Consider the following 25,697-nt stretch of genomic DNA (forward strand, 5'->3'; position numbering starts at 1 on the left):
GGTTCGTGTTGTACAGGGAGACACGTGGTGCAGGAATCTCGGATTTTGTCAGCGATTACTTTTGATGACCTCTGGATTGATTTCCAACGTGATTTGCCGACCACCAGGAATGTATTGCCCGGCCCGACATCGCCGAAGAATCACGGATCGTGCCAATGATTCGTGTCTCTACTGGCACTGGGAGACACGTGGTGCAGGAGATGGGTAGGTTGCCGGTCAATTTCAATGGAAACCACCGGACGATTTCCGTCTTCTCTCGTACACCACCAGAGGACCACGGATTGTGCCTCGGTTTCGTGTCCCTACAAGGGGACCCGGGATGGGGGAGCTTGGGAAGTTGCCAACGGATCTGTGCTGGAACCACCGGATAGAATCGGATAACTTTTTGGATTTGGTTTTATTTTTCCGTTTAAAAATTGTCGACCGTGCTTAGAGGCCGCTCACTCCCTACTGGCTTGTTGTTTCGCATCGCACCAGCGTTGCCAGATTGAAAACCGCTCAAGTCTGCAGATTTTACGATTATCGAAAAATGTGTGATTTCGGCAAAATGCAACTTGATGACCTTTTTTTTCGGTCGTCAGGTAGAATTTTCATTTGTCCGCAGAATCCCTTGAATTTTTGAACAATCCGTAGAAAATCCGTAGGAAATGCTGAAAATCCGTAGATTTCGAGCATCGACCCGTAGCTCCGTAGAAATGCTGAAAATCCGTAGAACTACGGAGAAATCCGTAGATCTGGCAAGGCTGCATCGCACCGACTCAGAGACCTCATCGCTTCTCTCCCAGCGATTTTCTCTCCTGTTCTTTTTTCCTCCTCTCCCATTTCGGAACTTGAAGAACGCACAAACGCTTTTGGTGACGTTTGACGCATCGCTGCTCACAGGGCTGGGAGGTTGGAATTGTGGGAATACGTGGGACATAGCTCAATTTTCGGGTGACATTATGTTGCATTTAAGTTAACGTTTAATTAGCGTGTATGAAGAATAAAACCAATACTAGACAAAAGATGCCAAGCGTGCAGGTTTGGTTTTAAAGCACCCAATTTGATGCAACCCAAACCGAGCGTAGAGGAAGCTGTCAAAACCGACCACGAGGAAAAGAGAACGCCTGTTTTTCAACAAGCGTTGGCGTGTACGGTCGCGGAAAAAAGAAAAGTGTGGTGCGCGGAAACTGGCCAAAGTGCCAAAGCGGTTTTGACCGGTTGCGTGGTGTCTGCGAACACAGGTGCAAGGTCCACCAAGAGTGCCCATAGGAAAAAAAAGCAGGTACGATTATCCCATAGGAAAAAAACCGATTTAACTAACAGCATTTCCGAACCGAATAGAAACCCGACAACCGTGGTCCAGGCAAGCCGTCCATCCCCGGCAAATCGGAAGGTACAACTTAACTTCATTTTCAATCCAATTTGAAGCGCTCTACTTCTTTTCCACTCCCTAGACAGAACGGTCCCAGTTCCGCAGAGGGAGAAAAGGTGCATCGGAAGGAACTACCGAGAAGGCCGCTCAAGGGCGTAAGTACCACCTCAGACCATGCTTGGGAAAAAAAATATTAAATAGATTCCGTTTCTTCAGGGCCCCTTTTCGGAGATTGAAAATCACTTCTTCACACCGTCGGAAACAACACCGCAGCCCCCTGGTAGACACCATGAGGCGCCACAGGCGTAGGGCGATCGAAGCACAAAGGCGGAGGCACCAACTAGCGCCCCAGTCGTGGTACGGTCGATGAGTGGCATTGGCAGCAGTGTTGCCATCCGTTCGGCACGAGCACCGAGCAACAGCTTACGCAGTGCTGCCAATCGACGCTCCGGATCGCCGAGCAGCCAAATAATAACTTGGAGGCACCGGGACTCTGCCGTGAAGAAAAGTGGAGGTCTTCCGGCAGGAAGGGTCCATAAGTGGAAGCGTAGTTCGCAGTAGTGCCATCCGTTCGGCACAAGCCAAAGCAGGCAACAGCACTCGCCGTGCTGCCAATCGGCGTTCCAGGTCGCCGAGCAGCCGAACATCGAGATAGAGGTACCTACGGAACTACGAAGGCAGCGCTCTGAACGCAGAGCAGGGGAGCGGTTCCATCAGCAGTACCAGGCGGTGCTACACGCAGCGAAAAGGTTTTTTATTTCAAAGGAAAGTGCCACAAAAACAAAGGATTTTTTCCTTTGGTTTTGGGACAAATAAAAATTCTTTTGGTTCAAAAGCATTTTCCTTTGTTTCAAAGAATTTTTCTTTTGAAAAATCTTTGAATCAAAATCTTAATACTTTGAAACAAAAAACAGTTTCATTTGATACAAAGTTGTTTTCGTTCGCCACAATGTTATTTAGATTTAGATTTAAAAAGATTGGTTCATTGAACCATTTTCCATTTATTCCAATTGGAGGACATATTTCCTGTTGTTTTGAAATTCCTATTAGGAATTTCAAAAAATAAAAAGAAAGAAGTTTATATGTTAAATTTATTTTTATTTACAACAGATGAAACACTTGGCCACAAACTAGTTCACTAAAATCGATCCGATCCAAATTTTTGTCGACCTGACCGCTGGATTTGGAGCGGAGTCATCGTGCGCAGCTTTCATCTCGGTTGAGGCATCCACGGAAACCATCCTTCGGCTCTGGTTCTGTAAAAACGCAATCACTTATAGAAAATCTTCGATATTCACTCTTTAATTAACATTCTTACCATACTTCATCCTGAATCCTTCTTATATAGCTAACTCTGACCTACATTTTCACACGACCAGCCAAACTTGATTCGATTTTTCGGTTTTATATTCTTCTTGCAAGGCAAATCAAAATATCTTTTGAATCAAAGGCTGAAGTTTTTATTTAAAGGAATCATTTCTTCAAGTTAAAAACATTTTCCTTTGGTTCAAAAAAAGTTGACTTTGTTTTAAAAGAAATCAGCTCAATTAACATTAATTTAGAATCAAAGTATTTGCTTAAATTCAAAATCCAAAAATATTTAGTTCAAAGAATTAATTCTTTGTTTCAAAAAATATTTTTTTGAATCAAAAACAAAAGTTTTTGGTTCAAATAAAACAGGAGTTAGATTCAAAAAAATGAATGTTTTGAAACAAAATCATTTTTGTTTTGGTTCAAAAGCCTAGTTTTCTCTGCGTGTAAAAACTACAAGATATTCCGTAGGCGGCGTTCGGATCAGTGGGCAGCAGAGCAGAGAAGAAGCACAGTGGCACTCAATCAGTGCGCTGTGGAGGCGAATTGAGTAGTGGAGGATGCAGTCTCGCTTGCCGCTAAACGGTGCTTAGGCTACAGCCAGCGGAAGCTGGATGAACACAGCTGGTATTCTGAGGCAGGACTGGAAAAGCACCGTACAGAGGAGGTCCGAGCATGCGTTCTGTAAAGTGGTGAATACACACTGATTGGGGAAATGTGGAAGTGTGTTGCCAAAATGCAAATTGCAAACTAAAGTTGATGAAAAGCATTCTTTTTATTTACGTGGCGCTGACCAGAAAGCCACCATAACAATTATCGGGCCACGGAAGCCAGCCCGCATCATGTAACTGTTCTGGGTGGGTATGGCATCGCGCTTTTGGGACACCCCAGACCGATTATCTTCCGTGATGACAGCGGAACATTGGGCCCTATTAAAAGTTCTCCTATCGGACAAAAAAGTTTTTTTTTCACAATTTTATGAGCAACAGAGCCTTAAAAATCGCAAAAATTATACATTATTAACTAATAATTATAAATCTACACTTACTCTACAAAATACATCTGGTAAGGGATCTAAATTAAACATAGATTTTCAAGCTGTTACCTTTCTACGGTAACACTGTTTGATCGGTCAATAACTGACCTGTTCGGTCATTTAGCGGCATTCTAGCATTAGTCCTTGCACCACTAAGGTGGCGAGAAATGTCATAAAGTAATCGGATATCTCCAATGGTGACAGTTCTTTCTTCCTCTTCAGAAAGGGAGTTTATCCAGAATCTCTTCTCTCGCTTACAAGCTCGTTTAACTGCGTTATTCAGCTTCGCAAGCAGGCGGGTGACTCGGTATATACCCGTTCAATTCCGACTTGCCTTTCTCCGATCATAGACACAAACTTTACCAAAAGTACCATGTCAGTGACGTCGTGATAACTGCATTCTTGATTCCACATGACCTCTCCTGGTAATAACTCAAGTTCATCTTATTTTACATAACATTCTCATCCAATATACAGCTGATATGAGGTGAAGTATTTTTTCTACACCGACTCAGAAGACTTCGCCGGAGCGTGAGGATCTGCTAAATAATATCACTTTAGTGGACGATCTGCAAAATTTCGTTTAAAACCGTACGAGCAAATTTCTGCGATGTCAAAATTCATGGAAAAGAACGTATTATGGGACTGGGAGAAAAATTCCAAAATTTACCCTCCCAGACCAAACGCGAACCCTGAACGCAATTTGATTTGATGTGCTTTGTCGAGTTCGAGTAGGTACTGACTATGTTTGCCCAATGACAGAAAAGTGAAAGTGTTTGTAATTGGCGGCGAAAAGCTCGTCCAGCTGACACGGATCAATTGTCGTCTGGCTCTCCGGAGATATTTGGCGCACAGTTCTGCCGGGTTCTGTGCGGTCACACACAAGTAGTGAGGACAAAAAAAGAATCCCAATTTCGACGACGATATTGGGCGGAAAGTTTGTTTTGTCTCAACCAGATTATGGCGGAAAAGTTTTCTTGTTCGGGAATTAAGCAATTCGTTCGTTTCTTATTTTTTGGGGAGGGTTCTGATTCTGAGACAAGAGCCATCGTGGAAGCAAATTATCTGGGATATGTTTTAACAGAAGACACTTCAACGCATTTGATGATAATAAAGTGTCTATTTTTGGAGTTATGAATTAAAGGATAGCTTGGAGTTGAATTTTTTAATTATTTTTTCCAATTTAATAAACCAGTTGAAGTAAAACTTTCAAGAGGCGCCATCTGGCCAAGTCACTCGGGGACTTTCATTTGTATTCGCAAATTATCTTCCTGTTTTTTTTTTATTGATTTCATTCGCCACCTTCGAACAACGGACGGCCGGCCTCAGACGACAAACATCGTCCAGGGACATAATCATGGACGTTAAATTAAATTTTAATTATCTCACACGTTCGTTATGTTCAACAAATGGTCCTCTCGTGTCCCAGACCTTTTTCCCGGCAACTTCGCCAGAAGATCGGCGACACAAAAAAAAAAGATTCCAAACGACATGTTGGACAGACGAGCAGGAATGCTCGAAACAAGAAAATCCGATTGTGGGCAACTGTCCGGCAACATATTGCTTCGGCCGGCCAGTTCACAGCTAAGAAGGTGGGGGTTCCACTTGTTGTTCGAAACCGGGGCAAAAATGAATGCGCTGTAGGGCGGCAAATTGAGCTGGATTTATTTTAATGGCACATCGGGAGGAAAAATTGACTTGCACTTTAATACCCTGAAAGTTTAGAAAATCAGTTAAAAGATGAAAAAATTGAATCCTCAAATCGAACTTCTTTAACATTGAGTTCCCAAAAAAAAAATCCTTCTATTGATATTGAAATTTTTATCACATTTGCAATTTTTGTCAATTTTTGTCATATTTTGTCAATTTATGAAAATTTCTGTCCATTTTCGTTAAATTTTGTCAATTTTGGTAATTTTTTGTCAATTTTTGTCATTTTTTGTCAATTTTTGTCAATTTTTGTTAGTTTCAGAAAATTTATAAATTTTTTTTCAAAATTTTGGTTATAAATAAAAAAAATTTTTTGTGAATTTTGTCAATAGTCTTAATCCTTTTTAAAATTTATGTATATTTTTGTCAATTTCTGATAATTATTGTTAATTTGAGTCAATTGTTGTCTATTTTTATAGTTTTTGTAATTTCAGTAGTTTTTCGATTTTATCACGCTCAAAAAAAAATTTCACCGTGAATATGGCGAAACCGTGAATTTGGCGAAACTAAAATTTAAAGTGGAAAAATATATTTTTATCGTCTTAAATGATTGATTATAACGCATAATGTAGCGTATACACTTTGGTTCAATAAATTTTGATCATAAGATGTTTACTAACACTGATTACTACATAAGTTGACTATACACAAATTATTGATTGCAGTTCAAATTATTCTTCTCCATAGCAATTTTAAGATTTATTCTTGACGAAAAAGCATTTTCTCAGCCAATTAAAGTGAATTATTTAGATTTTATGGAAATTCAACAGTCTTTGTTTCTTACGTCAATTTAAAAGAAAAATCCAAAGAAAACTGTATCAAAAATTATCTTCTGCCAATTAATGATTTTAATATTTTCATTATCACTTCACATTAATCTTTGATGAACTGAAAAAGTTACCTTATTGACAAATATTTTGGAATTTGCACAACTTAGACTCTAAAAGTGTGTTTCTCGAAATTTGCTTTATGGTCAGATAATTGTTTCTTTTTCATACTTTGCAGAAAAAAATCAAAGTCCCATTTACATATTTTATGGCAAAGCTAGAAGAATTTCATCTGCATAAAAAAAAATCAGTTCAGACAACACTAAATGCTGCCAAATCAGGATTTACGTGGAACCCGCTAAAGTAAACGAATATTTAATAAATCAGATAAACCTAATCTCTTTTCAAGAACGCTTTTACATTTTTATATGATTAAAAACAAACAAAGTATACAATTTTAGAGCTGCTAAGCAAGCACAAATAACAACACTAGCAATAGCGTGACATCGAAATACTTATTTCGAATATTACAAACTTTTTTAAAATCCGAATGACGATTTTACACTATTTACAGCTGAAGTAAGCAGTTAAATGACATTTTCATATTATTAATGCTTGTATACCATAACATAAATCTTGAAAAATACCATGAACAAAGACACTCTACGCTTTTGAATGAAAATTAAGGTCCTCTAAATGGTTTCTGAATGATTTATGAAAAAGCGTGATAAAATCGAAACAATAATCGTGATAAAATCGAGCGTGAATTTGGCGAGTAGTGAAAAAATCGAATAGTGATAAAATCGAGAAACTACTGTTTTTGTCAATTCTCATCGATGTCATATTCGTCAACTTACACAAATTCTCATAAACTTTTCGTCAATTGATGTCTATTTTAACGAATATTTTTTCAATTTTTGTGGTTATTTGTCATTTTTTGTCAATTTTTGTCAATTTTTATCAATTTTTGTCAATTTTTGTCAATTTTTGTAAATTTTTGGCAATTTTTGGCAATTTTTGTCAATTTTTGTCAATTTTTGTCAATTTTTGTCAATTTTTGTCAATTTTTGTCAATTTTTGTCAATTTTTGTCAATTTTTGTCAATTTTTGTCAATTTTTGTCAATTTTTTTCAATTTTTGTCAATTTTTGTCAAATTTAGTCAATTTTTGTCAACTTTTGTCAATTTCTGTCAATTTTTGTCAATTTTTCTCAATTTTTGTCAATATATGTTTACATTTTCCAAATTTAGTAATATATCGTCAATTTTTTTTTCAAATTTTGTCAATTTTATTAATTTAAGTTATTTTTTTCTTGATTTTTGTCAATTTTTGCCAATTTTTGTCAAAGTTGTCAATTTTTGTCAATTTTTGTCAATTTTTGTCAATTTTTGTCAATTTTTGTCAATTTTTGTCAATTTTTGTCAATTTTTGTCAATTTTTGTCAATTTTTGTCAATTTTTGTCAATTTTTTTAAAATTTGTTAAATTTTGTCAATTTTCGTCAATTTTTGTCAAAGTTGTCAATTTTTGTCAAAGTTGTCAATTTTTGTCAATTTTTGTCAATTTTTGTCAATTTTTGTCAATTTTTGTCAATTTTTGTCAATTTTTGTCAATTTTTGTCAATTTTTGTCAATTTTTATCAATTTTTGTCAATTTTAGTAAATTTTTGTATATTTTTGTCAATTTTTGTCAATTTTTATCAATTTTTATCATTTTTTGTCAATTTTTGTCAATTTTTGTCAATTTTTGTCAATTTTTGTCAATTTTTGTCAATTTTTGTCAATTTTTGTCAATTTTTGTCAATTTTTGTCAATTTTTGTCAATTTTTGTCAATTTTTGTCATTTTTTGTCAATTTTTGTCAATTTTTGTCAATTTTTCTCAATTTTTGTCAATTTTGTCAATTTTTGTCAATTTTTGTCAGTTTTTGTCAATTTTTATCAATTTTTGTCAATTTTTGTCAATTTTTTGTCAATTTTGTAAATTTTTGTCAATTTTTGTTGGTTTTTGTCCATTTTTGTGATTTCTTGTCAATTTCTGTCAATTTTTGTTAATATTTGACAATTTTTGTAAATTTTTTGAATTTTTGACAAATTCTGTAAATTTTTATGAGTTTTTATCAATTTTTGTCAAATTTTTTCAGTTGTAAATTTGACAAAAATTTACAAAAACTAACAAAAGTTGACAAAAATTGACAAAAATTGACAAAAATTGACAAAAATTGACAAAAATTGACAAAAATTGACAAAAATTGACAAAAATTGACAAAAATTGACAAAAATTGACAAAAATTGACAAAAATTGACAAAAATTGACAAAAATTGACAAGAATTGACAAAAATTGACAAAAATTGACAAAAATTAACAAAAATTGACAAAAATTGACAAAAAATGACAAAAATTGACAAAAATTGACGAAAATTGAAAAAAATTGTTACTGTTACTGTTACTGTTACTGTTACTGTTACTGTTACTGTTACTGTTACTTTTACTGTTACTGTTATTGTTACTGTTACTGTTACTGTTACTGTTACTGTTACTGTTACTGTTACTGTTACTGTTACTGTTACTGTTACTGTTACTGTTACTGTTACTGTTACTGTTACTGTTACTGTTACTGTTACTGTTACTGTTACTGTTACTGTTACTGTTACTGTTACTGTTACTGTTACTGTTACTGTTACTGTTACTGTTACTGTTACTGTTACTGTTACTGTTACTGTTACTGTTACTGTTACTGTTACTGTTACTGTTACTGTTACTGTTACTGTTACTGTTACTGTTACTGTTACTGTTACTGTTACTGTTACTGTTACTGTTACTGTTACTGTTACTGTTACTGTTACTGTTACTGTTACTGTTACTGTTACTGTTACTGTTACTGTTACTGTTACTGTTACTGTTACTGTTACTGTTACTCTTTTTGTTTTTGTTTTTGTTTTTGTTTTTGTTTTTGTTTTTGTTTTTGTTTTTGTTTTTGTTTTTGTTTTTGTTTTTGTTTTTGTTTTTGTTTTTGTTTTTGTTTTTGTTTTTGTTTTTGTTTTTGTTTTTGTTTTTGTTTTTGTTTTTGTTTTTGTTTTTGTTTTTGTTTTTGTTTTTGTTTTTGTTTTTGTTTTTGTTTTTGTTTTTGTTTTTGTTTTTGTTTTTGTTTTTGTTTTTGTTTTTGTTTTTGTTTTTGTTTTTGTTTTTGTTTTTGTTTTTGTTTTTGTTTTTGTTTTTGTTTTTGTTTTTGTTTTTGTTTTTGTTTTTGTTTTTGTTTTTGTTTTTGTTTTTGTTTTTGTTTTTGTTTTTGTTTTTGTTTTTGTTTTTGTTTTTGTTTTTGTTTTTGTTTTTGTTTTTGTTTTTGTTTTTGTTTTTGTTTTTGTTTTTGTTTTTGTTTTTGTTTTTGTTTTTGTTTTTGTTTTTGTTTTTGTTTTTGTTTTTGTTTTTGTTTTTGTTTTTGTTTTTGTTTTTGTTTTTGTTTTTGTTTTTGTTTTTGTTTTTGTTTTTGTTTTTGTTTTTGTTTTTGTTTTTGTTTTTGTTTTTGTTTTTGTTTTTGTTTTTGTTTTTGTTTTTGTTTTTGTTTTTGTTTTTGTTTTTGTTTTTGTTTTTGTTTTTGTTTTTGTTTTTGTTTTTGTTTTTGTTTTTGTTTTTGTTTTTGTTTTTGTTTTTGTTTTTGTTTTTGTTTTTGTTTTTGTTTTTGTTTTTGTTTTTGTTTTTGTTTTTGTTTTTGTTTTTGTTTTTGTTTTTGTTTTTGTTTTTGTTTTTGTTTTTGTTTTTGTTTTTGTTTTTGTTTTTGTTTTTGTTTTTGTTTTTGTTTTTGTTTTTGTTTTTGTTTTTGTTTTTGTTTTTGTTTTTGTTTTTGTTTTTGTTTTTGTTTTTGTTTTTGTTTTTGTTTTTGTTTTTGTTTTTGTTTTTGTTTTTGTTTTTGTTTTTGTTTTTGTTTTTGTTTTTGTTTTTGTTTTTGTTTTTGTTTTTGTTTTTGTTTTTGTTTTTGTTTTTGTTTTTGTTTTTGTTTTTGTTTTTGTTTTTGTTTTTGTTTTTGTTTTTGTTTTTGTTTTTGCTTTTGTTTTTGTTTTTGTTTTTGTTTTTGTTTTTGTTTTTGTTTTTGTTTTTGTTTTTGTTTTTGTTTTTGTTTTTGTTTTTGTTTTTGTTTTTGTTTTTGTTTTTGTTTTTGTTTTTGTTTTTGTTTTTGTTTTTGTTTTTGTTTTTGTTTTTGTTTTTGTTTTTGTTTTTGTTTTTGTTTTTGTTTTTGTTTTTGTTTTTGTTTTTGTTTTTGTTTTTGTTTTTGTTTTTGTTTTTGTTTTTGTTTTTGATTAACCAAATTGAAGATAGATAGTTTCAAGTCATTATTCATTTGTTCCGTAAATTTTTTTATTCTTTAACATTTCACATTTCGTTAATTTCGTTTTATATCCAGTATTTCCCAAGTTTTGCCTGTTCTCTTCGTATGGATATTTCAAATTACTCCCAGTGAATAGTTTCCGCCTAATTAAATTAGTTATTCCGATCACACGGTTTCCATTTATGTTCATGATGTGTCAAGCAAGCATAAGCTGCATTCCAAAAACGGGATTCATCTATTCAACTAAAATTCAAGTTCCCACACCGACCTGCTGACCTGCATATTCTTGACGAAAAAGCATTTTCTCAGCCAATTAAAGTGAATTATTTAGTTTTTATGGAAATTCAACAGTCTTTGTTTCTTACGTCAATTTAAAGGAAAAATCCAAAGAAAACTGTATCAAAAATTATCTTCTGCAAATTAATGATTTTAATATTTTCATTATCACTTCACATTAATCTTTGATGAACTGAAAAAGTTACCTTATTGACAAATATTTTGGAATTTGCACAACTTAGACTCTAAAAGTGTGTTTCTCGAAATTTGCTTTATGGTCAGATAATTGTTTCTTTTTCATACTTTACATACTAATTTTTGTCAATTTTGTCAATTTTTGTCAATTTTTGTCAGTTTTTGTCAATTTTTATCAATTTTCGTCAATTTTTGTCAATTTTTGTCAATTTTTTGTCAATTTTGTAAATTTTTGTCAATTTTTGTTGGTTTTTGTCCATTTTTGTGATTTCTTGTCAATTTCTGTCAATTTTTGTTAATATTTGTCAATTTTTGTAAATTTTTTGAATTTCTGACAAATTCTGTAAATTTTTATGAGATTTTATCAATTTTTGTCAAATTTTTTCAGTTGTAAATTTGACAAAAATTTACAAAAACTAACAAAAATTGACAAAAATTGACAAAAATTGACAAAAATTGACAAAAATTGACAAAAATTGACAAAAATTGACAAAAATTGACAAAAATTGACAAAAATTGACAAAAATTGACAAAAATTGACAAAAATTGACAAAAATTGACAAAAATTGACAAAAATTGACAAAAATTGACAAAAATTGACAAAAATTGACAAAAATTGACAAAAATTGACAAAAATTGACAAAAATTGACAAAAATTGACAAAAATTGACAAGAATTGACAAAAATTGGCAAAAATTAACAAAAATTGACAAAAATTGACAAAAAATGACAAAAATTGACAAAAATTGACGAAAATTGAAAAAAATTGTTACTGTTACTGTTACTGTTACTGTTACTGTTACTGTTACTGTTACTGTTACTGTTACTGTTACTGTTACTGTTACTGTTACTGTTACTGTTACTGTTACTGTTACTGTTACTGTTACTGTTACTGTTACTGTTACTGTTACTGTTACTGTTACTGTTACTGTTACTGTTACTGTTACTGTTACTGTTACTGTTACTGTTACTGTTACTGTTACTGTTACTGTTACTGTTACTGTTACTGTTACTGTTACTGTTACTGTTACTGTTACTGTTACTGTTACTGTTACTGTTACTGTTACTGTTACTGTTACTGTTACTGTTACTGTTACTGTTACTGTTACTGTTACTGTTACTGTTACTGTTACTGTTACTGTTACTGTTACTGTTACTGTTACTGTTACTGTTACTGTTACTGTTACTGTTACTGTTACTGTTACTGTTACTGTTACTGTTACTGTTACTGTTACTGTTACTGTTACTGTTACTGTTACTGTTACTGTTACTGTTACTGTTACTGTTACTGTTACTGTTACTGTTACTGTTACTGTTACTGTTACTGTTACTGTTACTGTTACTGTTACTGTTACTGTTACTGTTACTGTTACTGTTACTGTTACTGTTACTGTTACTGTTACTGTTACTGTTACTGTTACTGTTACTGTTACTGTTACTGTTACTGTTACTGTTACTGTTACTGTTACTGTTACTGTTACTGTTACTGTTACTGTTACTGTTACTGTTACTGTTACTGTTACTGTTACTGTTACTGTTACTGTTACTGTTTTTGTTTTTGTTTTTGTTTTTGTTTTTGTTTTTGTTTTTGTTTTTGTTTTTGTTTTTGTTTTTGTTTTTGTTTTTGTTTTTGTTTTTGTTTTTGTTTTTGTTTTTGTTTTTGTTTTTGTTTTTGATTACCAAAATTGAACCGCATGATAGTTTGTCGTAACTTTAATCCCTAGCACTACACAGTTTTCGTGAAATTCCTAATTTTTTAACATTTCTCATTTCGTTCATTTCGTTTTATATCCAGTATATCCCAAGTTTGATCTGTTCTTTTCATACAGACGTTTCAAATTATTTCTAGTGAAAAGTTTCCATCTAATTAAATTTGTTATTCCGATCACACGGTTTCCATTTATGTTCATGATGTGTCAAGCAAGCATAAGCTGCATTTCTATTCAACTAAAATTCAAGTTCCCACACCGACAGGCTGGCTGGAAGATCAGAAAAAATAAGCCGCCTCTTGCTTGAACAACAAACAAATTGGACCGACCGTTCAACTGACAGACCGTGCCCCGATTAGTGATGGATCCCAAAAATCAAGTCGATGGGTAAAAAGTCACGACCTCTTCCATGACGCGCAGACCAAAACCATCTTCCCCAAGAATGCGTTACGAGCTAACTGCTGGCTGGCAGACTGAATAAACTGGCTAACTGGCTAAGGATTGATCTGCCCAAGTGACCATCCGCAGCAAATTGGCAATCAATAATTCATACGATTTGTTGTTGGTCATCATCGAGCATAACGAGCATTTCGAATCGTTACTGATTGTGATGCATGACAGTGTGCAATTCTTTGGCGTTTGCTTCATTCCTAATGATTATGTCGTGAAAGCGCAGCAATACAATGTTGAATGAAGATGGATCCGCTTCAAAAAGCTTCAGAATAATGAAACTAATGAAAGCCACATGTGATAAAATCGTCTATGCTGGATAAAAAAGTTGTTTGTCATATACTTTCCATGCTATAAGTTCGTAAATGTTTCAGTTAAATTTTCCTGAAATTGAAAAAAAATTATCTTAATAAACCTCGTTATACCAACACCAACCCTTTTGAATCACATCGTACTTATTTTAGGAATTCAAACGACTGCAAATGGTTATTGACAGTTGATAAATTGTCAAAGTAAGAATGCTATAAGTCAAAATTTTCCTTTACGAATCTGCACTGAAGAAGCAGGGATAGAAAAAAAAAAAACAAAGATCAAACAATGGGGATGACAAGTTTGGTTAGTAAAAACAGTAGCTTTTCTCGCTTGGCACATCATCCAATCAATCATTGCTCATTGAAACAACAACTGAATGGAGGTACTCCTACGAATTGGAATCGAACCGAAAATAAGAAATAAAAAATAATAAATGCCTGTCTGAATGAGGAAAAACAAAATTGGCAGCATCAGCAGTGAGTGAAGGATAAAGTTTGGTCTCAAAGTTGCAAAAGACTTCCGAATAAATCATAATCTACTAAAGAACTTACCTTCAACGATCGTTATAAAAAAATTATGATTTGATAGACAAAGTCTTGAAAAAAAACAAAATGCAACAACGTTTTAATTTGTTAAACTATTTGTCACGGTCGCCATGAGAGTATAAGTTTCTAGTGTGAAATTAAAAAAAAAAAAACTTTCAAATAAAATTTTACCAAAAAATCTGAAAATCTGCAATAATCATGTCCCCTAAATATCCTCTAATGGTCCGGAAAATCATTCCGATTTGCCACAAAATTGTCCAGCTCCCTACCAAGTCGGAAGTTTCAAGTGCCGGGCGTTTAGCATCCTCTATGAAAACATCTGTTTTTGACGACTCGACTATCTTGGCCACTTTCTTTCGGATGACAGTCTCCCACCCAAAGACACAAACGCGCGCGCAAAAAAACCGACCATACGATTTTTGATGACGAATTGACAGTTTTATTGGTTTCCATTCGAAGCAGAAGACGCGACGCGAGTTTGGGACTTGGGAGGATTGAAAAATCGTTCGCTGTCCGACCGCAGACAGCTTCGAACCCAAGTGGGTGGAAAATTTGCCAAGACAGTGGATAGTTGCAAATCTGCTGCTGCCACTTTTACTCAAGATGGTCATTGGTCATCCATTTTCGTCATCATGGGTGCACAGTTGGGCCAAACGGCTAACGACGAAGATTGACTCCCGATGATGGACAATTGCGGGTGTTTTTTTTTGCGAAAAGAATGACAATATTTTCTTATATGTATACTAGTGAAAACTTTAATAATGCTGCAAAATCAATATTGATCATGAAATTTTATAAAGTCGTTCCTATAAGGCATTTAGAGTTTGCTTTAGGGAGATGTTATTCTCGTTCTAAGGTTTCCGTGAAAAAATTTAAGACAAACAACTACCAAACATTGAAGGCACAAGAATAAAACATTTTTTAAAATTAATAGAAAAACTCATCTTTGGAGCACAAAATTTATTTTTTAAGTTATATAAAGAGTGTTTGGATCAAAAAGTGGTAAAATGAAATTGTCCAATATTTTTCGATTAGGCGAAGTTCTGGTGTGATGGTAGCGTTCTTATTCTAGGCCCAGCCTGGATGTTTTCAGCGGCATACCATTCCATGGCATTTATTCCTCAATGGCAGGATGCCAAATCTGGCCAAAACAACACAGTTAAGTCATGTTTCTTCAGGAAAGGCAACAAACGCTTTTGTTGACACAATCATTCACGTAAATTTCGTGGTTTACGGTCCCGGTTGCAACGAAAATGTCCCTTTCAAGCCACAGGAACAGAAAGCTTGCCAAACGAGATATTTTTTGAGAGAGCGTTTTTGTGGGAAAAGTGTTTTACTTTACGGGGCTGTATGAATAGGTCTGTGTAAACAAAGTGTCGATATGTTTAGCGTTAAATATCATTTTTTGATACTTACAAGATCATTATAGGTACATTTGTCTAGATGTTGTTTTTACCTGAAACAAAAGAAGAAAGTAAATCGATCATTAAAATTTATATAAAATTGATAGTTTTTTTTTATAAAAATTGCTTAACCTTAACCATAGATGAACAGATGTACAAGTTCGAACAACAAATCTCCAGAAACTTGAAAGCCATTTAAAAAATGACGAAAAACAGTGCCACCTATTGCTTGATTTGTAACTTTTAGATGGCTCTGTTTCTAGATAGCTTTTTTGGAAGTAAGAATTTTTCGAAAGGGTGCAATGGTATTTAAACTCATAAATAAATAAATCTAAATACATTTAGATAAATTGCTCTATATAATTAGATCAACCACAAATATCTTTAAGCAGCACTAGAGAGACTGGCGAACTAACAAACAGATGTACAAGTTTGAATTATAAACTTCCAGAAACCAGTAAAAAATTTCAAATGCTATCATTTAAACAAGCGCAACCCGATATGATCTCAAAAATAAATAAATTATCATCGAAGTAGAATGGACGTCTTCAATATATTCACAACAAGGTAAATTTATCTGGTTCATTTTCCTTGTAACTAAAGAGACTAATTATCAACTTTGAAAACGCCAGACGAACAAGTTATTTCATCTAGTTGAGCTTAAAATTAGCAATCCAACGAAGCAATTTTGATTCTAGGCTTCTCTGAGCGGGCATTTTCATGGATCATATCTGTTTCTATTAAAACCTTCATGCTAGTTTGAAGCAATGAGAAAACCAGCTTAAAGCTTAAAATTTAGATAACGCATATTATAAATGTGTAACGAATCTTCAACATCGATTTCCTCGAAACTCATCAAATAGTAATCCGACCTTTTCATAACTGATTAATAGTTTGTTATTTTGTTTTGTTTACATTGCACTTTTTTCTTGACAGTTCTCTCTGGTGTCCTTGGAGACATCTAGTAACCAAAAAACATAAAATTGATTCAGAACGGTCGTCGGGATTTTACATACTTTTCAAGGCTTAGCTTGAACATCTGTTCATCTGAGCCTTGATTTAAAAATGATTAAAAATTTCCCGTTGTCAATAATATTCTGGAAAATACACATCAAAGATAAATTTTCTAACTTTTATTTTCTTGTCGAACTACGGGCCAGAACTACTACTAAGAATTTTCTTAGGAAAGTGCCTTGAAAAATTATTCTTGGCTCTTTGCGTCCCTTTTTCATCGTCATTGCATTCTTTTGTAGTAAGTCACATCACTCATCACGTTTAAAGTACTTTTGGATTATGAGCTCAAGTGTTTTAAGAAGTAGGCCCGTGCGAAGGACCTGTCCATGAGAAGGGGGCATGGGTGGAGTGCCAAAATTCAAATTTTGCTAGAAATGATAACAATTCCGTTGCATAACAATACATGGCTAATGGCTGGCCTCCGGCGATTTTTAATCCTATATCACTCTTAATAGCTAGGCCTAAGAAATTTCATCCTACGACACTATATGACGTTCACGTTTTAAAACTAATATTTAACTGTCTATTTCTATATTCAATAAACCGTTTGTTTTTAAACTCAAATCTTAACACACAAAAACATTTCTCGTCTTTAAACTTTAAGTTATATATATATATATTACTTCATTACTTATCACTTTGAAAATTTAAAAAAAAATCGTTTAGATACATATATCTTTTTTATACTGATTGGAAATGTTCTTCAAGAAACCAATTTCAGCTTCAACTTTATTTTTTGTTTCTTGTTCTTCTCATTGCCAAAATACACATTCAAAAGGGTTTTGATAAATTACACACAAGGTCTCAAAATTCTCATTTTTCTTTGGTGCAAAGAATGTAAGAGATAATTTTGGTGCCCAAACACTTTTTATAAATCGGTAAAAAATATCTTTGAAAGTTGTGCACTTTTCTGACAAAACTTCAAAATATTACACAAAGTTTAAAATAAAGGTCAACTTTCCCAAGAACTTTGACTTCTGCGAATAATACTATAGAACAGGGGTGAGCAACCTTTTTAAGCAACGGGCCACTTTCAATTTGAAATTTTTCCGACGGGCCGCATTAGAATAAAATTTTGGGAATAATAGTTTGCAGAGCTTTACGTAATTTTTTTTTAAAATGACGTATATTAGACAAAAACAAAACGGGAACAGAATAATTAAAACGAATGCATGTACTTGCATAAACATTAAAAAAAATTAAGGTGAATATACCAGCCGTAATTGAAAAGGTTTATCACTGAATCATTTTTGTTCATGATTTTGATCATTGATTTAATTGTTTTAATGGATTTAAAATGTAGAGAGAATATTATTTTTTACAAGAAAAAATCATTCGCTTCCCTTTTATTTATTAATAACGAAATATTTCGAAAGTCTTTCTATGGTTCGTTAAAAGTTTTGAACCGTTTTCTGAGAAAATCTCTTTTTTGTTCGAACCGATGCAATGGTATTTTTCTCATCACTTCCACTTAAAAGTTTCATAGAGCTTAATCATGGCAATTTTTTTTCTGTGCCCATTTTCGAAAAGTTTTTTCTCAGTTTATTTAAATTTTGTCGTGAAGCCTCATTTTTTTCCATAAATGGTGTTTTTTTTATTTGAAGTTTCGTATGAATCATTGCATTGAGCAAAGTTTCAAAATCATGAAACATTCATAATTTCACAGATTTTCATACAGATTTGTTAAAGTTACAGTTTACATTATTAATTCTGTTCTCACTGATTTCATAAATTTGATCACCGCAAATACTGTTACAAACTATTTGGGTTGAATCACACAATTACAGATGATGTTTTTGTCAAGAAATCAGAATTTCGCTGAGCCATGTCGATAAGAAATCTATAATCATTCACCCAGTCTTTATAATAAAACTTTCATTATTTCCAGCTTTAATAAAGAATCAAAATTTTTTACTCTATCATACAATTTTAACTTAGTTTAAAATGAAAAATAAAGACTTAACTAACTGAATATTTCGTTTTTTTTCAATAGATTATCTATTACATCTATGCCTTTAATAGAACTCAATTAAAAGCTTAAATCCTACAAAAAAGTCAACAATCTGGAGTATTATTGGACAATAGAAAAACAAACGAGTGACGAGCATATCAAGTTATTGATATCTATATCATTTTTTGGTTTTGTGGAGACTGCTATTTTATGACAATTAACAATAATCGTTGAAAAAATCGTGAAATAAATTTAATTTGAAAAAAGCTTCGCGGGCCGCACAAACATGTCTCGAGGGCCGCATGCGGCCCGCGGGCCGCGTTTTGCTCATCCCTGCTATAGAAGTATTCTATTGGTTATCTTTTCCCAATACTGTTAAATAATAATAAATAATTTAAAAGAAGTACTTATTAAATTGAAGCAAAAATCATATCGTTTGACAGACTTCAACAAATTTGTTAAATGAAATTTAATCAGTTTTAAAACTGTTTTCCCTAATGTCAGAAATACTTGTCTATCTTAATTTTTCTAAATTGTTGAATTTATTAATTTAGTTTAAAACATATAAACTTCATATCACCAAAACGAGACGTGATAGTAAGAAACGAATAGATATTGAATGAGCGAGTAGAATTTGAAAAGAGACATTTTCATCATGGAAAAAATTTGCATTTTCATAATCATGAAACTTTTAATAACAAGGCCGATAAAGTGAATCAACATTATATTTTTATTTTTATATAAATTTACCAAATTAATTTTTTTTTTTAATTCAAATGAATCTTTATTAAAGGCCTTTTACTTTTACAAGTTTTATTAGACCGAGGGTCATTATATAAACTAAATGGGGAGGAGTTAGGGTTTAGGAAGGGAAGAGGAGTGGGGGTAAACTTTATTGCGATTTGCGCTTCGTGAGCGGGTTAAAATCGAACAGTTGTCGCCAACTGTGTGAAGATGCTGATCTTCCACATTATCGATTGGAACGGAAGGGGGTGGCTGCGAAGTGATTCTTTTCCTAGGGGGGGAATCAGATTCCAACACAGGGCTTGGAGTTTTGGTGACTGCAGTGAAGTGATCTCTCTTCGGTTGTTGCTTGGTTTTTTCCTGCTGCTGGTGATTATCTTCTTTTTGTTTCGGTTCTTCCTGTTGCGGCGCTTGCTGGTTTGGTTGTTTTCTACGGTGCGTATATTGTGTTCTTCAATTTGTCGCTTAACGACATCGGCATAAGATGAGTTGGTGCTATTTTCTTCTACTTTTTTGCGTGCGGCTGTCAGCGTTATTCCTTGGTCGGTTTTCAATTTTAGAGCGGTAGATTCAAACATCCATACTGGGCATGACCTATGTATCAGTAGGCGAGTGGTTTTGTTTGCAATTGCGGCAGAATTTTATTTTGGTGGTGCAATTTGCGCTATCGTGATTTGATGAACAAATTGTACAAGCGATCTGGTTATGACAACTAATTTTTGGGTGGCCGTAAGTCAAACATTGCCGGCACAACATCGGTTGGGGATAGTAGGGTCTTGTTCTGACTTTCAACAGTCCAAAATTTATAAATTCCGGTACGACGGTACAATTGATCGTTAACACAAGGGTTGATGTGTTAACGATACCAGCTGCTGTCTTCTTCGTTATGCGGCGAACATTTATTATTTTTTGGGGAGCAAGCTCAACCTCAATTTCTTTTTCCTTCATATCATCAACTTCATTGCAAAATACAACGAATTTGCGCGAGTTAAGCTCCGGATGGCGACCAATTTCAATTGGCGTGCCATCTTTTAAAGCGGTTAACGTAAATAGCTTCCTACCTTGGTCCTTGCTTCTAATTTTGATGACGTACCATGCCTTGCGCTTCTCGTAGTAGCCTCCTTCCACCTTTCCAGCGTACTCCTCTACTGATCTCCCAATAACGAAAGGGTTTTTGGGAAGTATATGGCCTGGTTTAGCACGTAAAATCATGTAATAAAGCCTTCCTCGCAGGTTTTCCGTGTCCATCCATTCGGGAATGGTCCGACCAGGATAATTTACCAAATTGCATAGCATAGTTTTTTTAAACTTAGAATTATATAAATCTATAAACTCAATTATCAATAATTAAATTTAGCATATAAATCTAAAAATATAATTAAAAAAAACTTAGTTTCTTGCTTTTGTCCTTTGCAGGACTTTATATTTCAATTGACGGAAGTAAAATATTCAGAAAATAAAGTTTCGAACCATAACTGCGTTTGAAAATTTATAAACGGAAAGTATTTGCTTTGCGTTTTCAATATTTACAACAAAATTTAGAATTCCTTATTTTAATTTTAACTAGTTTCACATTTGGTAATTCAAGAAATCGCCCATTTCTCAACATGTTGTTTGTCATTGATGATGAATTAATCATGTTGTATTTCAAATATATAAATTTATCATTTTCAACTTCAATAAAATATGAAATGATCTGAAATTTATTTAAAAATTTGGTTTTAATTTCTTTTTAAATCTGGTGCTACGCCTATTTAGTGTGTTCTATTCCTGTGCACCAGTGTTTCGGCACAATAACGCTAATCCGCTATTTGCTAGTAAGTCCGCTAACTTTTCGTTAGCGGTTTAATTTTGCCGCTCAGAGACTCTTAAAATAAAGACAAAAAAAAAATTGCCGCTAAGTTTTGATTGATCTAGCGAATTAAAAAGTTCCGCTATTTTTTGGTTCCGCTAATCGAAGACCGCTAACTCCCATATATTCGCATCAAATTATTGCCGAATTAAATATTAGTGACAGAATGAACTTTTTGTCATTAATCAAGTTAAAGTGGCATTGCGCATAATTCTGTTTGCCTAATTGGATTAGTTGGAGGAATGCGTACTCGAGTTAGGGAAAAAATGTATTCAGTGTCATTTTTCTCTCTTTGAGCACTATTTTTTCGAAACATTTACAGAAAAAAATAACAATAAAAAGTGTTAAACAATATCAAACTATTTTTAACATCCCTTCATCAGCATTTGTTTTCAAAAGGTTCAGATATTTAATTTTACCGCACAGTTTTTAGAGCTTTTACAGATCAGTTCACATAAAAATAAGATAAAATCACCATTGTAGCCTTCGTTTTAAGTTCAAATAGAAATTGTAACAATGTCTACGTTTGAGAATGCTCCTGAAAGTTTAAAAAAGGGGAGAACAAATTAAAGATTTTAAATGATGATGATGAAAAATAATTCAAAAAACAAAAAAAAATGGAATGATTTGCCCAAAAGATTGTTTGCAACGATATTGCTTACCATCTACTTTGCACAAAACCGATAAATCGAGTAAATTTTTAACCAAAATTTGAATTAAAAAAAGAGATATATAGCTCCCATCTTCCTAATCCTGTTATTTTGCTCTAGTAATCGTTCGAAGATTCGTTTTTTAAAATAGTAGAACACAGAGAGTTGTGAAAATTCCCATCTTTGGCAGTTTTTGTTCATCTCATATATTGTCGCTGAATCCCCAAACCGGAGTTTTCGTCAACGACAGCGACGGCGACATCACGGACGACATGTCATGTTGACCAGACACCTTTCAAACATCTTCCGTGTGTCGGAACCAAACAAAAGAACGGGTTGTCAATCGCCGAGGTGTTTGAAGAATTCTTCATCGTCGCTGGTTGGCAAGGTTGCCAATCACCAGCGCGAAAACTTCGGATTTAAACTGCATTGACAATAATTGTATGAAAGTTTGATAAATTTATCCAATTTAAATTATATACTTGAAACTTTATTCATTCCCCCTTGGGGAAAGGAAAAAATCGAAGGTAGGAAGGGCGTGACAAAAGAAAAATTTGATATTTGTTCCAGCATTTATGTTGGTCAACAGTTAGCCATTAGCGATTAGCGCTTTGAGTTTAAAGCGATAAATTTTTCGGCACATTTAGCGTATTTAATTAGCGATCGCTAACTTTAAATGAGTTAGCGATCTAATTAGCAGCGCTAATTTTTCAGTTAGCGATGCCGAACACTGCTGTGCACTAATGTGCAAAATTTTTAGTTCAGAATAAGGATGATCATTTTGAATTATTTATTTATAACTTACCGTTAATAACATTGATTTGAAACCTTGATTTTGATTGAAGTGAATGTAAAAAATTAAGTTCATCATGTTATGTCATGTGACAGAAAGGTTAGTAAAAAAAGAAATTTGAATTGTTCTAAAATTTTCTAAAATTCTAAAATTCAGTAAAATTTTTATTTTTTTTTTCGAACTTGTGTGATGCTCATGAGTAAGAAAATGGATTTAGAAACTATTATACTTTTTGGCTAGCGAAGTAGACAATGTGCAACTCGAGACCCCATACACCCAACCTTCGGGTAGTGGTCATATCACCTCTTGTCTGCAACTCCGATTCTCTACCTCCCCGTGGTGCTAGCTGGGGTGCGAGCAACCTTAGCGGAGATCGGGTACCCAACCCCGGTGGATGCTTTGGTCGCATGCAGACTGAGTTAGGGGGCTTCGTACGCGTCTGTTCTCCATGTCAGGGGCGGCGTGCGGAGTGCAACAGCGTCCTGGTGGTGTTCGGGACCCAAAACAGCAACATCACGACGGTCCTCCTGCGAGATAGTGGGGTTAGCTGCGGGCCTTGCGAGCCTGTGACTACAAAAAACATAAGCAACGAACAACGAACAACAAATTTCGGATGGAAATCGGCAAAGACCCACGCGACGAAAAGGGACTAGCGATTGGAAACTTGGAACATGGAACTGCCGATCTCTAAATTTTGTGGGCAGTACCCACGTGCTCTCCAACGAATTGAAGAGCCGCAAATTCGACATCGTAGCGCTGCAGGAGGTATGCTGGAAGGGCTCCACGGTACGAACGTACCCAGATGGTCGTGCCATCTACCAGAGCTGCGGCAACACACACGAGCTTGGAACAGCTTTTATAGTGATGGGAAAGATGCAAAAGCGCGTGATCGGGTGGTGGCCGATCAACTCACGAATGTGCCGGTTGAGAATCAAGGGCCGGTTCTTCAACATCAGCATCATCAACGTGCACAGCCCTCACCTCGGAAGTACCGGTGACGACAAAGACGAATTCTACGCGCAGCTGGAGCGTGAATACGACCGTTGCCCAAAACATGATATCAAGATCGTCATCGGGGATTTCAATGCTCAGGTCGGCCAGGAGGAGGAATTCAAACCGACAATTGGAAGGTTCAGTGCACACCAGCTGACCAACGAAAACGGCCTCAGACTTATTGATTTCGCCGCCTCCAAACGAATGGCCGTACGTAGTACCTTTTTCCAGCACCGCCTCCCACACAAGTACACCTGGAGATCACCGTACCAAACTCAATCACAGATCGACCACGTTTTGATCGACAGCCGGCACTTCTCGGACATCATCGACGTCAGATCCTGTCGGGGCGCCAACATCGAGTCGGACCATTATCTGGTGATGGTGAAGATGCGCCCAAAACTCTCCGTAGTGAACAACACGCGAAACCGGCGCCCGCCTCGGTTAAATATCGCGCGACTGAAGCAACCTGAGGTCGCGGCAGACTACGCGCAATCGGTCGAAGCAGCGCTGCCGGCAGAGGGCGAGCTTGACGAAGCCCCTCTCGAGGACTGTTGGGATACCATCAAAACAGCCATCAACAGTGCTGCGGAGAACGTCATCGGTTATGTGGAGCGATCTCGACGGAACGACTGGTTCGACGAGGAGTGTAGGAGGGTGATGGACGAAGAGAATGCCGCGCGGGCGGCAGTAGTGCAGAGAGGCACCCGTCGAAATGTGGAAAATCACCGACAGCGGAAGAGGCAGCGAGTCCGACTTTTCCAGGAGAAAAAGCGCCGCCTGGAGGAGGAGGAGCTCGAGGAGCTGGAGCAGCTGCATCGTTCCCAAGAAACACGAAAGTTCTATCAGAAACTCAACGCATCCCGCAAAGGCTTCGTGCCGCAAGCCGAAATGTGCCGGGATAAGGACGGAGGCATCCTGACGGACAACCGTGAGGTGATCAAAAGGTGGAAGCAGCACTTCGATGAACACCTGAACGGCGCACATGCAGGAGATCAAGACGGTGGGGGAACGTACATCGCCGGCGTAGCCAACGACGAAGAGGAGCCACTCCCAACGATGAGTGAAGTTAAGGAAGCCATTCGCCAGCTAAATAGAAACAAGTCGGCTGGGAAGGATGGCATCGCAGCTGAACTCATCAAAATGGGCCCGGACAAGTTGGCCGATTGCCTACACCGGTTGATAGTCCGGATCTGGGACATAGAACAGCTACCGGAGGAGTGGAAGGAGGGGGTAATATGCCCCATCTACAAGAAGGGCGACAAATTGGACTGTGAGAACTACCGAGCGATCACTGTCCTCAATGCCGCCTACAAAGTGTTGTCCCGAATCCTACTCCGCCGCCTAACGCCACAAGCAAACAGATTCGTGGGAAGTCATCAGGCCGGCTTCATGGAGGGACGGTCTACGACGGACCAGATATTCACATTACGGCAAATCCTCCAAAAATGCCGTGAACACCAAGTCCCTACGCACCATCTATTCATCGACTTCAAAGCCGCATACGACACGATCGACCGTAACGAGCTATGGAAAATCATGGACGAGAACGGCTTTTCCGGGAAGCTGATCAGACTGATCAAGGCGACGATGGATGGAACGCAGTGCTGTGTGCGGATTTCGGGTGAATTGTCGAGTTCATTCGAATCGCGCAGGGGGCTTCGACAAGGTGATGGTCTATCCTGCATGATGTTCAACGTGGCGCTAGAAGGTGTTATTCGACGAGCGGTGGGCGAAATGCGGGGCACGATTTTCAACAGATCCAGTCAACTTATCTGCTTTGCCGATGACATTGATATAGTCGGCAGATCATCTGCGGCGGTGGAGGAGATCTACCGCAAACTGAAACGCGAAGCAGGAAGGATTGGGTTGATGATTAATACGTCCAAGACGAAGTACATGCTGGCCTGCGGATCCGAGACCGACCGAACCCGCCTGTCCAGTAATAACAAGGTCACGATCGACGGCGACGAGCTGGAGATAGTCGAAGACTTTGTCTATCTCGGCTCACTGGTGACCGCAGACAATGACACCAGCCGTGAGATCCGGAGGCGAATTATCAGCGGAAGTCGTGCCTACTATGGACTCCACAAGCAACTGCGGTCGAGAAGACTTAGCCCTCGCACGAAGTGTAACCTGTATATGACGCTTATTAGACCGGTTGTTCTCTACGGGCACGAGACATGGATATTGCTCGAGGAGGACCTGCGTACACTCGGAGTATTCGAGCGACGAGTGTTAAGAACCATCTTTGGCGGCGTGCAGGAGAACGGAGTGTGGAGGCGAAGGATGAACCACGAGCTCGCGCGAC

At 35.4% G+C, this 25,697-nt stretch overlaps 1 protein-coding gene across 1 annotated transcript in view; it reads right to left on the minus strand.

The window, feature by feature from the left end:
• Positions 1-2,015: 2,015 nt before the first annotated feature.
• Positions 2,016-25,697, minus strand: part of LOC129760287 (uncharacterized) — a 75,769-nt gene continuing 52,087 nt past the window's right edge. Inside the window, exon 3 of the mRNA XM_055757924.1 lies at positions 2,016-2,086. Within this exon, the coding sequence (XP_055613899.1) occupies positions 2,016-2,086 (71 nt within the window). The remainder of the gene's footprint in view (positions 2,087-25,697) is intronic.

Source organism: Uranotaenia lowii, chromosome 1 (genome assembly GCF_029784155.1).
Source record: "Uranotaenia lowii strain MFRU-FL chromosome 1, ASM2978415v1, whole genome shotgun sequence".
NCBI lineage: Eukaryota > Metazoa > Arthropoda > Insecta > Diptera > Culicidae > Uranotaenia > Uranotaenia lowii.